Source organism: Mobula birostris, chromosome 8 (assembly GCF_030028105.1).
Source record: "Mobula birostris isolate sMobBir1 chromosome 8, sMobBir1.hap1, whole genome shotgun sequence".
NCBI lineage: Eukaryota > Metazoa > Chordata > Chondrichthyes > Myliobatiformes > Myliobatidae > Mobula > Mobula birostris.
The window spans coordinates 49,594,037-49,612,357 of NC_092377.1; the positions used below are offsets into that span (position 1 = coordinate 49,594,037).

The following is an 18,321-nucleotide window of genomic DNA, read 5'->3' on the forward strand; positions in this document are numbered from 1 at the left end:
TGATCCCCCAATGAGGATTGGTATGTGTTCCTTCGTCTTACCCTTCCTGAAGTCCACAATCAGCTCTTTCATCTTACTGATGTTGTGTGCAAGGTTGTTGCTGCAGCACCACTCCACTAGTTGGCATATCTCGCTCCCATATACCCTGTCCATCTGAGATTCTCCCAACAATGGTTGTATCATCAGCAAATTTATAGATGGTATTTGAGCTATGCCTTGCCACAGAGTCATGGGTATAGGGTGAGTATAGCAGTGGGCTAAGCACACACCCCTGAGGTACACCAATATTGATCATAAGCGAGGAGGAGATATTAACACAAATCCGCACAGATCGTGGCCTTCCAGTTAGGAAATTAAGGATCCAATTGCAGAGGGAGGTACAGAGGCCCAGGTTCTGTAACTTCTCAATCAGAATTGTGGGAATGATATTGTTAAATGCCGAGCTATAGTCAATGAACAGCATCCTGACATAAGTATTTGTATTGTCCAGGTGGTCTAAGACTGTGAAGAGCCATTGAGATTACGTCTGCTGTTGACCTATTGTGGTGATAGGCAAACTGCAGTGGGTCCAGGCCTTAACCTACTATTCCCCCCCACCCCCTTTCCAACAGGCTGTCTGACCTGATCCTCCTCCTTTTGAAAGGCAAAGGATGATTTGGGTACAAACTGAAAGAAGAGAAAATCTCCAGATGCTGGATATCTAAGCAACGCACAGAAGATGCAGGAGGAGCTCAGCAGACCAGGCAGCATCTATGGAAGAGAGTAGAGTTGATGTTTCAGGACAAAACCCTTCAGCAGGACTGGAGAAAAGAAGATGAGGGGTCAAGTTAAAAGGTGGGGGGGAGGGTTGGAGAAACACAGGTGATAGGTGAAACGGGGATGGGGGGAGGGTGAAGTAAAGAGCTTGGAAATTGATTGGTGAAAGAGACAGAAAGCCATGGAAGAAAGAAGGGGGGGGGAGAGCACCGTAGGGAGGCGATGGGCAGGCAAGGAGATAAGGTGAGAGAGAGAAAAGGGGATGGGGAATGGTGAAAGAGGGTCGGGGGGGGAGCCATGACCGTAAATTCAAGAAATCAATGTTCATGCCATCAGGTTGGAGGCTACCCAGACGGAATATCTTTCTGGCATTTTAAAAAATATATATATTCATTCAAAACACTGCCAGCTATAATTTTGTAGGCTATCATGTTTCTTTGATAAAATAAGTGATCGATCTGTTGAGGTATGAACAACAATTTCTTGAACAGACTCAAAGGTGGCGGGATACCGCTGGAGATGGCGGAAGTTGCGAAGAATTATGATCCCATCTCCAAGCAATTTTTCCCTCCCCCCACTTTCTGCTTTCTGCAGGGATCACTCCCTAAGCAACTCCCTTGTCCATTCCTCCCTCCTCATTTATCTCCCTCCCGACAGTTATCCTTGCAAGTGGAACAAGTACTACACCTGCCCCTGCACCTCCTCCCCCACCACCATTCAGGGCGTCAAACAGTCTTTCCAGGTTAGGCAACACCACCTGTGAGTCTGTTGGGGTCATATACTGTGTCCGGTGCTCCTGGTGTGGCCTCCAGTATATCGGTGAGACCTGGCATAGATTGGGAGACTGCTTTGCCAAGCACCTAAGCTCTGTCCGCCAGAAAAAGTGGCATCTTACAGTGGCAACCCATTTAATTCCACTTCCCATTCCCATTTGGATTATGTCTATCCATGGCTTCCTCCACTGTCGTGATGAGGCCACACTAAGGTTGGAGGAACTACACCTTATATTCCGTCTGGGTAGCCTCCAACCTGATAGAATGAACATTGATTTCTCCAACTTCTGGTAATGCCCCTCCTTCACCATTCCCCATCCCTTTTCCCTATCTCCTTGTCTACCCCCTGGTGCTCCTCCCCCCTGTTCTTTCTTCCATGAGCTTCTGTCCTCTTTTATCAGACTCCCCCTTCTCCAGCCCTGTACTCTTTCACCAATCAACTTTCCAGCTCGGTATTTCATCCCTCCCCCTTCAGATTTCACCTATCCACCTTGTGTTTCTCACTCTCCCCTCCACCCACCATTTAAATCTACCCCTCAGCTTTTATTATCCAGTCCTGCTGAAGGGTCTCGGACCGAAATCTCAACTGCACTCATTTCCATAGATGCTGCTTGACCTGCTGAGTTCCTCTAGCAGTGTGTGTTGCTTGGATTTCTACATCTGCAGACTTTATCTTGTTTGAGACAAAGTTCCGAAACAGCATTGAATACAATTTCATTGATGAAATGGGTATGAAGGAAGTTTACATTTAAGATTTGAGAGAAGCAGGAGCAGAATGACACTGTGTAACAAGGATGCATCAAAATATCACGTCGGTGAAATCACTCAAGTGGCAAAAAAAATTATAAATGTAAGAGAGCAGTTGGGCTTGTTAGGAATGGTCCAGAAACATCAAGAAAAATAACAAAAAGATGGGGTAAACAAATTTGCCTTCAATTTTTTTGCAGACAACTGGTTCATCTACAACTTGTTGTTATGACTTTTTATCAGAATCAGGTTTAATATCACCTGCATATGTTGTGAAATTTGCTGTTCTGCAGCAGCTGCTGATGAGTCTCAGCCCAAAACATCGACTATACTCTTTTCCATTGAGCACAAACTGTTGTTTCCCCCAAATTCTCTCCTGAACAAATGATAATGATTTCCCAGAATCCCTTTTCCTGCTCTTTTCTTTTAGATTAGAGTCCATTAATCAGTCACATTCATTAGGGTCCATTATTAAGGATGAGGTTTTCGAGTAGTTGGAGGTTCAGCATGGTTTCCTGGATGGGAAATCTTGCCTGACAAATCTGGTGGAATTCTTTGAGGAAACTATGGGCAAGAGAGACAAGAGAGAGTCAGTGGATGTTGTATACCTGGATTTTCAAAAGACCTAGACAAAGTGCTGCACATGAGGCTGCTAAGCAAGGATATACCGTATTACAGGAAAGATACTAGCATGGACAGATGATTGGCTGACTGGCAAGAAGCAAAGAGTGTGAATAAAGGGGATCTTTTCTGATTGGCTGTCGGTAATTAGTGATGCTTCACAGATGTCGGATTTGGGACCACTTCTTTTCATGTTTTGTCAATGATATGGATAATGGAGTTGATAGCTTTGTGACCAAGCTTGCAGACGATACAACAGTAAGTGGAGGGGAATCTAATCAGTGTTGAGGAAGCAGGGCATCTGCAGAAGAACTTAGACAGATTAGGATAAAGGATAAAGAAGTGACAGATGGAATATAGTGTAGGGAAGTACATAAATGCTCATGCAATTTGGTAGACTATTTTCTAAATGAAGAGAAAATTCTGAAATCACTGGTACAAATGGACATGGGAGACCTCCTGCAAGATTCTCTAAAGGTTAACTTGCAGGTTGAGTCAGTACTTAGGAAGGTAAATGCAGTATTAGCATTTATTTTGAGAGCAAGAAATTAGCATTTTAATAACTTAAAAGCAAGAATGTAATGGTGAGGCTTTATAAGGCATTGGTCAGATTGCATTTGGAATGTTGTGAGCAGTTCTGGGTTCCTTGTCTATGAAAAAGTGTGCTGGCATTTGAGAGGGTCTAGAGGAGGTTCATGAGAATGAAAGGGTTAATGTATGAGGAACATTTGAAGGCTCTGGGCCTGTACTCACTGGAGTTTAGAAGAATGACAAGGATCTCATTAAAACCTATCAAATATTGAAAGGCCTAGATAGAATAGACATTGAGAGGATGTTTCCAGTAGTGGGGAAGTCTAGGACCAGAGGGCTCAGCGTCATAATACAAGAACATCCCTTCAGAACAGTGATAAGGAGGAATTTCTTTATCCATTGGTTGGTCAGTCTGTGGAGTTCATTGCCACAGATGGCTGTGGAGCTCAAATCATTGGGTGTATTTAAAGCAGAGGTTGATAGATTCCCGATTAGTAAGGGTGTCAAGAGTTACAGGGAGAAGGCAGGAGAATGGGGTTGAAGGGGATAGTAAATCAGCAATGATCAAATGGCCTAATTCTGCTCCTATGTCTTATGATCTTACAAATCCAGCTTGTGCTGATCTCACAAGGCTTCCATTGGGAGAGGAGAACAAGGTAACACATTTTTGTCGCAAATAAACTTTGAATTGGTAAGCTACCCAGCAAAACATGTATTGTCCCACCAAATTTGCTCCTTTCAATGAATACTCAGGGAGGCATTTTCTTAAGTACATGTTAATATTACATACTTAAATAGAAAGGTTTCCCAAGGTGATTTACAGAGCCTTAATTTGAAAAGGATACTGAGCCGGGGAAATATTACAAAGAGGAATGATTAAGTAGGTGAAAAAGGATTTTATAGAGTAAAGTAAGTTAGTATAAGAAACAAGTTCAGAGCATTATGCCCAAGCAATGGAAAGCATGACCACAAACTCTGGCACAAAGGATGGAGCTTCAGTCAAGAGGCCAAATTCTAAAAGGATTGCATATCCAATCACATTGCAATTTTAACTCTGAAGATATAAATATCAGTACTGTTGTTATGAAAAGTAATTATCACTTTGATTGTGTTTCTTTACCCCTGAAGTCCCACCCCCCCTATACTTTTAACAATGTCATCAGTGAACGATTCAAAACTTAAAAACCATGCATTTGGTAACATCAAACTACAATCTAAATTATATAGGAAGAATAATGAAACAGAAGGGCATTCCATGCCAGTTTAAAGAATAAAAATATGCATGAAGAACAAAGAGAAAGTTCAGAGATTCATTTCTGCATTTTCTAGATTGTGCATTATTTTTATTCTTACAGGGAGCAAGATTCTGTCAAGGATGCAAAGACAATAGATCAAGCCCAGAGTATTCAAAATATATATTTAATAAAACTGTTGGAAATCTGAATTAAAAACAGAAAAGGCTGGAAAAAGTCTGCAAGTCAGACAGAATTGGAGAAAGGTCAAACAGAATTAACATTGCAATTTGAGGGTCCTTCATAAGACCTGGGAAGAATAGAAAAGAAATTAGTTTAAGGAATGCAGAGAGGACAGTGGGGAATGGATAGGGCAAAGGAAATACCTTTCATATTTTCTTATGACATAGTTTGAGCCATTCATAGCCTGTGTCTATGCTAGCTCTCAGAGAAATCCATTGACTCCATTTCCCATCTTAGTTCCCTGTAATTTAAAATTGGTTTGTTTCCTCTATTTGCTAGCTTTTATGAAGGGTCTTCAACATGTAAAATTAACTCCGTTTCTCTTTCCGCAGAAACTGTGACCTGCTGTCTGCTGGCTGACTTGTTTTTCCTAGCCAAGTGATTTGATGCCAAAAATAGTGAGAGATCCAGGCATACTTTATCCATTCTATTGATGACGTAAATTAGTTTGCCAGGGAGAAGCATGTAGACAGTCTTCAAAGGAATTGAGACCGGCTGAGTAAATGGACAAATATGGCAGATACACTGCCCTATAGAATAGAATATTAAAAAATGTCAGATCATCGATGTTGGTAGAAAACAAAAAAAAAAGATTTATTTTTGAATTGGTAATAAACTGAAAGGCATTGGTTTTCAGAGGGAGGTGGGTGTCCTTGTACATGAATTACTGAAAGTTAACATTTAGTTACAGCACACAATTCGGATGGCAGATAAGATGCTGGCCTTTTTTGCTAAAGGATTTGACTATTAGAGTAATGGTGGCCTACTGCAATTACACAGAGCCTTAGTGAACCACACATGGAATTTGGCGTATACTTGGTACTTCTATGCAAAAATAAACTTGTGATAGAGGATCTCCAGTGAAGGTTCATCAGACTGGGATACTTTAAGCAGAAATTAAGCTAGTTGTCCCTGTATGCTTTAGAGTAGTGATCGCCAACTGGTCGATTGTGATCGACCGGTTGATCTTTGAGACTTTCCCAGTAGATCCCAAAAAAAATGAAAAATAAATACACAAATACTGTTGTAATGTGAGCATTATAAAAATAAGTAATACTAATTAGGATAATGGTAACACAGCAATACTCCAGCTACTGATAGCTGTTTGTAAAGAGAGATTGTTTCCGGGTCGCGGGGTTTTAGTTCCATTCTTTCTGCCCAGTGCGCATAGTTCTCTCACCATGCACCACGGTAGAAACCGGAAGTAAAACCCCGCAACCCGGAAGCAACCTCTCTTTACAAACAGCTTTCACTATCAAGGACTCTTCATCTTATGTTTTCAATATTTATTGTTCACTTATTTATTATTTCTTTTTTTTCTTTTATATTTGCAGTTGTCCTTTGCACACTGGTTGTCTGTCCTCACGCGTGCGGTCTTTCATTGATTTACTGAGTATCTCAGCTGGAAAATGAATCTTAGGGTTGCATATGGTGACATATATGTACTTCAATAATAAATTTATTGTGAACTTTGAGGTTATGTGCATATGTATTCCCTGGGTTAGAGTATCAAAATACCAGACAAGCTATTCAGGACAGCGATGAGCAAAAAGTTCTTCACCCAGGGGTCAGGAATTTTCAACCCATGAAGGCAGCAGAGGTTCTGCTGCTAAGTAAATTCAAGATGCAGATTAACAGAAGGTTTTGTGTTGGAAACTAAGTGAGTCAAGCAATAATACATTTCATGCAGGATACTGGCATAGAGGTGAAGATTAGCCAAAATCTTATTGAATGGCGGAATTAGCTCAGGGGCTAACTAGTCTAATTCTGCTTCTGTTTTTTATATTGCACCTCTACTAAATTGGAACTGGTGTCAGCTATCTCAGCATTGGACCAATCAAAACATGCATGATCCCTACTGTTCACTTCCAAATCACAGGATCTGAATGAAAGCAATTTAAAGATTTGAGATTTTTCAAATCCATGAAAATATGACACACATACTTGTTTGAAAGCTCTATTAGTCTCTCAAATTCTCCAGCATGCTCTGCTACTGCCACAAGAGCGAGGAGTCCAACCTGTAAAACGAAAAGATGCCGCATTGACAAGTTGCACCAGCAACAGCCATTGTTATGCAGTCTAATATAGGCCAATTCCAATTAAAGATCACATATTCAGCAGAAATGCTCACATGATAACCAATTCCTAATACACTTCCTCCAGATCAGCTGGAGTGACAATCTACTGTGCTGCTTATTGTACCAGAGGCTGTGAAATGGGCAAATGTTGCACTTGGGTAGAGACAGTGGTTGAAGTCCCATCAAGCTATTCATACACTAAGTATTATTGACAAAGCAGTAACACATTTCTTTAGAATATTTTTATGTCAGACAAAAATCATTATTTTCTCACGACACAGAACAAGGCTACTTAACCCACAAGATGACTCCAGCTGCCAGAGCAATTCTTCAGTCCATTTATTTCCCTACAACCTATTCTCTCTCCTTCCACCCCCTAATTTCCCAACCTCTAGTTTACCCCAGGGATAATTGAGAGTAGCCAATTAATCCATCATGAATTTGGATTATTTTCAAAGTTACATGCTTATTTCCCAAATACGATCCCAGAAAGAAAGTGGGGAAAAATCTGACAAGTATCAGAGAACTCTGATAAGTGCAATGCAATTCAGGGTTACTTGGTCCTCAAAGCTTGTGTGTAAATGATATCTTTGCCACTAACACACATAGTTATATTGTATTTTATTTAATCAAAGGATTGATTAATTGAAATACATTAGCACTTACCTTTTTAGATTGCTCTATCACTGCATCAATATCCTAAAATAAAAGGAACAAGATCAGTAATGGTGTCATTGCCAATAATAAAATAACTGGGCCCAGAACAAACACACTTTTAGGACTCAAGCATTCTTTTTACTTGTGCACAAGAAGAACAGCATGGGCCCCTGTGGTCCACACTGTTCTGAAGCCAGGACAGAAAACTGCTATTTTTATACAGAATTAGCTTATCAGTTATAGATATTGACCATTTGGTAAATTTGTCTGAGTGCCTTGTTTGGAAAGTCAAATCGCCATTCACAATAGGGGTGTTAAAAGTCAATCGAAACTTCAAGCTGATATTTTAAAGTTAGTAAAGCAAATGTCTCTTAGCTCTTGGGTGTGTTTGACATCGTCCCGTTATTTCCATCTTGTCTGTCTCCAGCACCTCCTATTGTGTAAAGAGATGCTATGTTTTAGGAAAGCCTTTCTAGAAAAGTCTCACAAGACTGCTCACTCATCTGGCTTAAGTACACGGTGCCATGGTCACCCTAGTCTATTTCGGCTGTAGTAGTAACTCTGGCAGTCTCCATTTAAAGGTCTCACTTGACTACAACTGCTCCAGACTATTTTTACATGTACATTGTCTTTAACCCTTGCCTTACCACAACTTCCACAATGGCACCCACAACACAAATATAAAATGTCACTTATTAATGATAGCAGTGTTCGTTTGTTAACTAGCAACTATATTTTATTTCTGTTGAATACCATTATTGATGTGCAATTTCTTTCTAGACAAATTAACACTGCTTTAGAATTAACAACTCATGTCTCGATTTGCCTTAAGTCTCCCATTTAATGTTTCAAAAGCTTTAGATTTGTAAAGCATGAGTCTCAGTTCTGCAAGATCCCTAGGCTGCTTTCAATCATGCAAGAAGTCCAAGGCACATGCACAAAATGATTGGTTATATCTGGTTAAACACACACAAAGCTATTTCTGCCATGTTCTACATTTGCACAGGATGAGGATGTAGATTATGAAGAAATTTTATTGAGTCTGATCTGTAATAGAGGGGTAGAGATATAATTATGGAAGCGTTGGATCCGACTGTTTAATTTTAATTGTCATTTTCTTTGTTGTTTAACAATCAATCATCTGCCTGTATTTTAAGTATCCTTTATATACATAAAAGTTTAGTGTTACACAAAGTATAGTTCTGGAAGCTTCTTACCTTCTTTGTTCTGAATGAATATTTTCTCATTAGCTGATAAAGTATTAAATAAATATTTTCTAACTGGATTATTTTTATCTGTGAAATTTTTCTTATCTCTATAGTATTAAAGCAGTGGTCCCCAATCACCCAGCCGCAGACCAGTACCGGGCCACAAAGTATGTGCTAGCAGGCCATGAGGAAACGATATGAGTCATCTGCAGCTTTCCTCATTCCCTGTCATGCACTGTTGAACTTGAACATAGGGGTGCCAACTGATGCGTATTAGCCGGGACATCCCGTATATTGGGCTAAATTGGTTTGTCCCATTTGGGACCGCCCTTGTCCCGTATTTCCCCCGCTAAGGTAGAGCGTTCCTATGAAATCATTCGTAAGCCAAAATGGCGTAAAGCAAAGAAGCAATTACCATTAATTTATACAGGAAAATTTTTTGAGCGTTCCCAGACCCAAAAAATAACCTACCAAATCATACCAAATAACACATAAAATCTAAAATAACACTAACATATAGTAAAAGCAGGAATGATATGATAAATACACAGCCTATAAAAGCAGAAATAATGTATGTACAGTGTAGTTTAACTTAACAGAATCAGGAAGATTATGCCAAAACCGATTTGTAGAAAAAAAATCGGCACGTACTCGCATGCGCACACAGGTGCCTGCGCAAGGCTTCATGGTCATGGTAGTCTCTCTCGGGATAAACACAAGTGTCCCGTATTTGACCGGTACTTTTGTCCCTTACTTGGGAGTGAGAAAGATTGCTACCCTGCTGGAACACCAACACCCCCCCCCACCGCCCAGTCGGCCGGTCTGCGGTGCAAAAAAGGTTGGGGACCCTTGTATGAAAGTATTTGCATTGTGCCATGGGCTATCTTACTTTAGTTTCTCTCTTCAAGTAGGCCTGTCCCTTTGTTCAATTGTGAAGTAACAAGTTTTATGCCTCGTTCCTGACTTCTAAAAGAACCTCAGAATTAAACACCAGAATCCACCAGCTGAAAGCAGGAAGTTAAGAAAGGACATAAGTATTGGGAAGCAATTGTGGTGGTGGTTTATTTGAAATGTTTGGGGAGTGGGTTGATGTAGTCAGGAAAGTGGTGGTAATGTTGGAAAGATGATTTAGAGGAGCGATATGGATGTCCTGGGGATGGGGATGGTGGGGGAGGAGGGTGTAAGTTACAGAAGAGTTCAGGGTGATGGAAATTCAGAGTGATGAATGAGATAACTGGTTGTAAGGGATCACTTGGCAAGTATCAAGATGGGAAAGAAATTGTTCAGGTAGATGAAAGAAGGCGTAAGAGGAAGGGTTGTTTAACTTGGGGAGATGATGATTGTTTGGATGACAATCCAGAAAGCAAAGATAGTAGTTGGGTAGGGGCGTGAAGGAGACAGGAGCAATAATGTCCATGTCACTCTAGTGATGGAGAATACATTAGACACATCAAACTCCCCGGCAGCAGAGCGTTGAATCTTTAATGTCAAAACAAACTGAACCCGTTTTTGTTTCACACAATTTGATTCCACTATATTTGTTAAACAACGTCCATAAAGATGGACATCAAAAATACAGAACATTTGTAACAAAAATTCAACATTACACTGCTGGCACACAAAAGTATCTGACTTCACCGTTGATGTTATAATTGTGCATATAACTCGAGGCTTGGTGCAGGCAAATTAATTCTTCCTCAGTGTCAACAAGATAAAGGAAATGGTCATCAACTTCAGAAGAATTTACACCACTCAACTCTCTTTACATCGGCAGCACAACAGTGGAAACCGCGAGCAGTTTCAAACTCCTGAGACTGCATATCTCGCACAACCTCTCATGTTCCCAGAACACATTCCATACAATCAAGGAAGCTTACCAATGCCTCTACTTTCTGAGGAGGCTGAAGAGAGCTGGACTATGCACATATATACTCACATCATTCTATAGAGGCACAGTAGAAGGCATCCTTACATGCTGCATCACTGGTTGGTATGTAAACTGCACGGCAGTAGACAGGAAAGCTCTACAACTGGTAGTCAAAAATTGCCCAATGCATCACCGCCACCAATAAGAACATATGTACAGAAGGTTCCGGAAAAGAACCAGTAACATCATGAAGGATCCCACCCAGCCTTGCTTATGGGCTGTTTGTCGCATTTCCATCTGAAAAGAGGCTATGTAGCATCCACACCAGGACAACATGACTCAAAAACAGTTATAACAGTAAGGCTGATCAACACCTCCACCCACTAATCCACCCCACTACACCCCAACCATCACTCCTTTATCATTTCCTGTCAGTCCTTTTAGAAGTACAGGCACTTCTGTGCCTAGAGTCACTTTATGGACATACAATTAATCTATGTATATAAGCTATCTTATCTATTTATATTATCATATTGTGATTTTTTGTGCTGGCTGTATTGGATCTGAAGTAACAATTATTTTGTTACCCTTTACACTTGGGAACTAGAAATGACATTAAAAAAACTTGAATCTTGAAAGTAGAATACTATGATACTAAAAAGAGTTCTATTCTTCTGTGAAACTATTTAAAGCACTATCTTAAAAAAAACACTACTCACAAATTACTGCACTTATTCTCAGTCTGGATCATGTACTCAGCTACATCATAATGATCTCATAACTCCTTGATTCAGAAGTGAGTATACCAGCAAATAAATGAAAATGACTACAATGATTGCATTTTACGGCTAAAATTCAGGCTGTAGCTTTAGAAAAGAAATACTATAAAATCATTCAACCAAGTTTACAAATTATTGAAAATAGAAGATGTACTGCTGTAATATTTATTTATCGATGGCAAATAATTTTTGCTTGTCTAGTTTTATAAACCTTTGAGGAGTTAACATCCCGATTGATGGCAGGAAGATAGCAACTTCTTCAGAACTAAGGTCAATGCATATTGAGACCAATGCAAAAGTCAAGGATGAATAGCTGTTTACATTGGGAGTGGTCATGTGAGCTTTATGCCCTTGATGTTTTGAACACTAAAAATTCAGATCAAAGAAAATTTTATTTAATATATATTGCCAGTGCAAAGATCCAGAACACATACGTCAGTAAAATAGACTCACCAAAATAACATGAATGATATAAAACGCCTGATTAATAAAATAAACCAGAAATAATACCTTCAGTATGCAAGGCTACAAAGTAAGGAGCAGCAGGAAGTTCGTTGTGTTAACATCACACGAACATTTCTTGATATGGTATGTGTTGCCAGGTGGATTGATCAAACCTGTTTGCTTTTGCGATTAAGTTCTGTAATCAGCAAAAGAAATGAATGATTTGAAACTTTATCATTCATAGTATCATATTTCACAGGGCCTTCAGTCCAACTCATCTATGCCAATGAAGTCAATCAGTCCCACTTGCCCACATTTGGCCCATATGTCTTAAAATTTCCTTATCCGTGTAACTGTCTAATTTTTTTTTAATTAATTGTACCTGCCTCTACAGCTTCTTCTGATAACTCATTGAAGAAGGCACACATAGCAATGCTTTTTTTAAACCATATAGTTCACCTGCGTTGACACTTTCAGGGAATTATGTATCTGAATCCCTAGATCTCTCTGTTCTACTATACTCTTCATCGTTCTGATATTTACTGTGCAAGTCCTGCTCCAGATTTGTTTATCAAAACGTTACACCTGCACTCATCCAAGTTAAATTCCATCTGCCATTTCATGGCCCACTTCCCCAGTCAATCTCTATCCCACTGTAATCTTCACTGCCCATTATAACATCATTAGGTCTTCATCTATATTAACAAGTTGGATGAGAATGCCAACTACATTCTCATCTGAATCATTAATACAAAAGATTAACAGTGGACCCAGCACTTATCCACACAACTCATCACTGGTTACAATCATCCAATTTAGAAAACAATACTCCAGTACCACCTTGACTCCCTCCACTAAGCCAATTTAGTCTCTAGTTAACCAGTTCACCTGGATTCCATGTGATCTAATCTTCTAATCTACCATTCAGAACCTTGCTAACTCATGTAGACAATTATCTCTGCCCTGCCCATGGCAATATTCTTCATCATCTCTTCAAAAACACTCCCTGAAATTTGCGAGATATGATTTCCCATGCAAAAAGACAAGATAACTATCCTAATCATTCTTCATCTTTCTGAATTCATATTCATTTATTTATCACATGTACATTGATACATCCAGTGAAATGTGTCATTTGTTGAGTTACAACCAACACGACCTATGGCAGCCCGCAAATAACACCGCGAATTCCAGCACCAACATAGCATGCCCATAATGTTCAGTATAACAACACAAACCACAACAGTAACAAAACAACAACAAAACAAGCCCCTTTCCTCCCTCCTACCCACTCACACACAAACAAAAGCCTTTGACCCCAGGACAGACCGCCTCTAGGCCTCCAACCCACATTTCCTGGGCCAGGATCACAGACTTGCAGATTTTGGCCTTGGATTTTCAGACATGCCAACTCAGAGACTTTGCCCATCATGCCTTGATTTCTGGACTAACCAACTTTGGTCTTCGACCTTCAGATGTTATCCTTCATTATCGATCCCAGAACTCACTGATCATGGACTTTATCTCCAGCCCTCAAACTCCAGACTTGCATGGACCTCCAACCCCAAGACGCGCTCCCCCGGAGGAGGGGAGGGGGCGTCAACAGTCCTTGTGCCAAAATGCTGGTAGGTCCTGTCAATCAGAATCCCCTCCAGTAACTTTCCCACCAATGATGTTAGACTCTCCGGCTTATTCTTGCTACTCTTTTTAAAAAGGCACATTGTAACCCTCCAATCTTCCAGTACTTGACCCTTGGCTGAACCTTGCTTATAATTCTGCACAGGAATATGTGGCAATACTGCCCTCTGGTGCCCTTGGCATTGGTTAATGGAGTGAAAGCATGCTGACCATTTCCAGCAACACACATAAAAATTGCTGGTGAATGCAGCAGGCCAGGCAGCATCTATAGGAACAGGTACAGTCGACGTTTTGGGCCAAGGCCCTTCGTCAAGACTAACTGAAAGAAGAGATAGTAAGAGATTTGAAAGTGGGAGGGGGAGGGGGAGACCCGAAATGATAGGAGAGGACAGGAGGGGGAGGGATGGAGCCAAGAGCTGGAAAGTTGATTGGCAAAAGGGATATGATAGGATCATGGGACGGGAGGCCTAGGGAGAAAGAAAGGGGGAGGGAGGGAGCCCAGAGGATGTCAGGGAGTATAGTGAGAAGGACAGAGAGAGAAAAAGGAGAGAGAAATTTTTTTAAAATTATATTTATATATAATAAATAAATGAATAATGGATGGGGTACGAAGGGGAGGTGGGGCATTAACGGAAGTTAGAGAAGTCAATGTTCATTAACGCAAGTTAGCTTGTTTCACAGCAGAAAGTCAATGAGACATTGCCCTTATGTCCTTGTTATCCTTATGCCTTTGATGCAATTTTAAAATCAGTTATTCACAAGACAATATAATTGCTTTCGTATGATTGCTTGGAAACTTAAACTATATAGTCCCATAAACTCCAAGAATAAAATGATATTTTTAGCGCAGGATCAGACTAGAACTGCAACCAAGTGGGCCAATCACTTATCTTTCATTTCTACGGGTCACAAACTACACTGAACCAGCTGCTCTCATCAACTCCTTTATCCACATGATAGCATCTTAAAAGCAGAAATTTATCATTGTTTAAAAATATATATTAAAATGACAGGTGTCTGCTATGTTCAAATCAAATAGGTTGAAAATGAGAAAAAATTCTATTGCCTTAGAACAACCTATCAGTCAATTTCAGTCCTAATGCAAGTTCTTAATCCAAAACATTGACAATTTCTTCCGCCATTCACCCACACCCCACAGATGTTGTTCGACCTTCTGAGTTCTTTCAGTGGTTTGTTTTGTGGTCCATTCACTCCTCATATTGTGCATGCATAACCATTAGGCCATACTGTACTATTTATCATGCAGGTACTCACACTGAAGCCTGATTCTACAAACACCTCCATATACTTTTCACCAAAGACTTCTGGATTGTAGTCAGTAACCAGTACAGTATTAGTGGCTATTTTTTTGTTATATCTTTACAATTAAGTGTAAAGAGCCAGAAAACGATTTGTTACAAATACTGCATAATCTTGGTCTTTCAAATCTATTGGCTCAATGGTAAAAAACTTAATGAATGTATCTACAAAGCTATTAAAGATCAAATGAAATGTTACAGCAATGGCTTTAAAAATGTTTAATTTATTTTTTCCCCTGGGAGTTAATATTCTAGAATTTCTTGGGAAGTTTCAAGTATCAAGGAGGGACAGTGTCAGGGCAGACTGATCTGAGGATGCTATCAGTGGGAAAGGACTGGGACTGCGTGGAGAAAGATTGGTGGTAGCGTATTTTGGAGGAGGCTGTTGAAGACTTAATGGGCAAAAGACTGATTATGGACTTCAAGAAGGGTAAGACGAAGGAACACATACCAATCCTCATAGAGGGATCAGAAGTAGAGAGAGTGAGCAGCTTCAAGTTCCTGGGTGTCAAGATCTCTGTGGATCTGACCAGGTCCCAACACACTGACATAGTCATAAAGAAGGCAAGACAGCAGCTATCCTTTATTAGGAGTCTGAAGCGATTTGGCATGTCTATAAACACACTCAAAAACTTCTATAGTTGCATTCTGACAGGCTGCATCACTCTCTGGTATGGAAGGGCTACTGCACAGGACCGAAAGAAGCTGCAGAAGGTCGTAAGTCTAGTCAGGTCCATCTTGGGCACTAGCCTACAAAGTACCCAGGACATCTTTAGGGAGCGGTGTCTCAGAAAGGCAGCATCCATTATTAAAGACCTCCAGGACCTAGGGCATGCCCTTTTCTCACTGTTACCATCAGGCAGGAGATACAGAAGCCTGAAGGCACACACTCAGCAATTCAGGAACAGCTTCTTCCCCTCTGTCATCCAATTCCTGAATGGAGTTTGAAGCTTTGAACACGACCTCACTTTTATTAATACACAGTATTTCTGTTTTTGCAGATTTTTAATAATCTATTCAATATATGTAACTGATTTACTTATTTATTTATTATTGTTTTGTTTTATTTTATTTATTATTTTTTTCCTCTTTCTCTGCTGGATTACGTACTGCATTGAACTGCTGCTAAGTTAACAAATTTCATGTCCATGCCGATGATAATAAACCTGATTCTGGTTCTGAAGCATACAGAGTTGATAGAGTGCATCTGGCTGTGAATAAAGTTTGCATAGGCAACCAAAAAGTTTTCCATTGCAAGAATAGTGCTGCCATCTTCTGCACAGACTCACTGTCAGTCCGCAGATTGATCAGCATCTGGCACCAGTTTTGAATTGGGTGACATTTTACAGCCTGGCTTACAGGGATGTATATCGTGCAAGAAAAAATAAAAGAGGGAAGGGAAGCAGGGTAGCAAAAATAGTACTGTTCCCAGAGCCTACATTAGACCTCACTGTAACAGTGCAGGGGACCAAAAACAGGGCTTAATATGCTAGAGGGGCAATAAATTAAAATGACAGGCAACCAGAAGTTCAAGGTCACTCCTGTGAATTGAATGCTGCTACTCCACTGCAGGTGATCCAAACTGTTTGATTTCTCCGATGTAGAGGAGGCCACATCATGAGCACTGAATGCAGTACAAATGAATCACTGCTTCACTTGGACTGTTATTTGAATTCTTGGTTGGTGGGAAGGAAAAAGGTGAATGCACAGGCATTGCATTTCCTTCAGTTACATGGGAAAGTGCTATCAAAATCTGGTTCAGAGGAGCCAGGGCATGCAGCAGGAATTTGTTGGGAGTGAAAAGCCATGATATAACAGAGCTGGGAATGCAGGAGTTGCACTTTCTCAGACAGGAAAGAATCTGGTCATCAAGCACACAATGTTATTGGTGTTGCTATGTGTGGTACTGGAGTGGCCCAAATGCCACTCCAGCAATGTAGCTGTTCATCTGCCACTTAATTTATTAATCCAAAGTGGATCATATCCACAGGGATGTGATGTATAGTTCTCCTGAGAAAGAGGGGAAGAATGTAACTTAACCATCACCTGATGGCTACCTTTGATTGTGGCTAAACTAAGCACTGTATAAATTCTGGGTACTCAATTATCAGATGTCACTACTTGTCGAGGCTGTACTTGTCCCTGATGTGGAGAAGAATGGGTCAGTGCCATGGAACATTCCATTTAGGTGGGCCATGCCATACTACCGGTCCTTCATTGTAAAATTTATTTGGAAAAGCACCTTTCACCACAAAGCTGTCCTGGAGGAAAATGCAAAAGATTCTGTCTGACAGAGTGCCTCATCAACAGAAATTTCAAACAAGCACCAAGTCACTTGATTCATTTTGAGAACACCCAACTCCTATTAGACCATTAATGTATACCAGGAATCTAAATACGCTGCATGCTGAGAAGGTCATTCACCTTCCTGTATAGTTTGAAGACTGTCTAGAAATTAATCCAGTTGTCTTCGTCGAGATTTATGTTGACCAGCTGCATGATGCTAGACTGAACTCTATACACTATTGCTTTGCCACATATGAAGAAAAGCTTTGACTACTGCTGGAAGGTCTGGACTGCCTGAAGCTTGTTAATCTTCTGGTGCCAAGAACTGTCTACAACCAGTCCTGTCCAGGGACCTCTGCCATTAATGGAGTTAAGCACAGCCCGTTTAGCATCAATGATATTGACATACGAAACATTATCCCTCCAGCCCGAAGGTCTTCTTAAGAAGAACGTAAATGTGTTTTATTAAAAGGTTTAATACTGCAATACTGAATGGCAATATAAACGTTATTAATTTGATTTCATTGGGGAAAAAACACAAGGATCACCTCGTTTCAAACAAGAAAAAATATGGGATGCTGAAATATGCTAGAGGAACTCAGCAGGTCTGGCAGCTTCTATGGAAAAGAGTAAACAGTCGACGTTTCGGGCCGAGACCCTCCATCAGGATCACCCTGTTTGTTTTCTCCCGTCTGAAAGAATGGTGCCAAGCTCGAAACAGCAAGGCCGCCAGGAATGAATCCTCCGCCCAGGAATGCAGACCTGAAATATTACACAATAATAATTCACATTTTAAGCGGGCAGTAGCTTTTGCTGAGAATGAAAGGGCCTGGAGCCCAAGGTCTTACTGTTAGGAAATCCTGCGCCGCTAAGTGACAGTGACAATCGATAAATCCGCTCATACTGCCCGGAACGCCACAGGATGCACCTCACCGTCCTTTGACATTAGTGAAGTGCAGCGTTTTACTTTCGGATTTGCTTATTTTAGGAATTCTCGGGGGGGGGGAGAATATTCTTCACGAGCAATACCAGGTTGGGCTCTAAACCATTTGTTTTAAAATTGGGACGCACATTCCTTCCGTGATGTGGCTGACCAGGGCTCTGGCGGAACCGGTATTAGAAGTAATGTTTTTCACCGGAAT

The 18,321-nt window shown here is 40.5% G+C and overlaps 1 protein-coding gene across 3 annotated transcripts in view; it reads right to left on the reverse strand.

Moving 5' to 3' along the window:
- The window catches only part of LOC140201296 (putative deoxyribonuclease TATDN3), an 82,955-nt gene extending 64,650 nt beyond the window's left edge, over window positions 1-18,305 (reverse strand). For 2 of the 3 annotated variants that reach the window (XM_072265161.1, XM_072265160.1), the window contains exons 1-3: window positions 18,028-18,305; window positions 7,648-7,680; window positions 6,848-6,921 (exon numbers count right to left, since the gene is read on the reverse strand). In XM_072265161.1, the coding sequence (XP_072121262.1) occupies window positions 6,848-6,921; window positions 7,648-7,680; window positions 18,028-18,081 (161 nt within the window). In that variant the 5' untranslated portion in view covers window positions 18,082-18,305. Of the gene's footprint in view, window positions 1-6,847; window positions 6,922-7,647; window positions 7,681-7,889; window positions 8,072-17,727; window positions 17,942-18,027 lie in introns of all 3 variants that reach the window. The other variant, XM_072265162.1, reaches the window with a different exon arrangement.
- Between the last annotated feature and the right edge of the window lie 16 nt (window positions 18,306-18,321).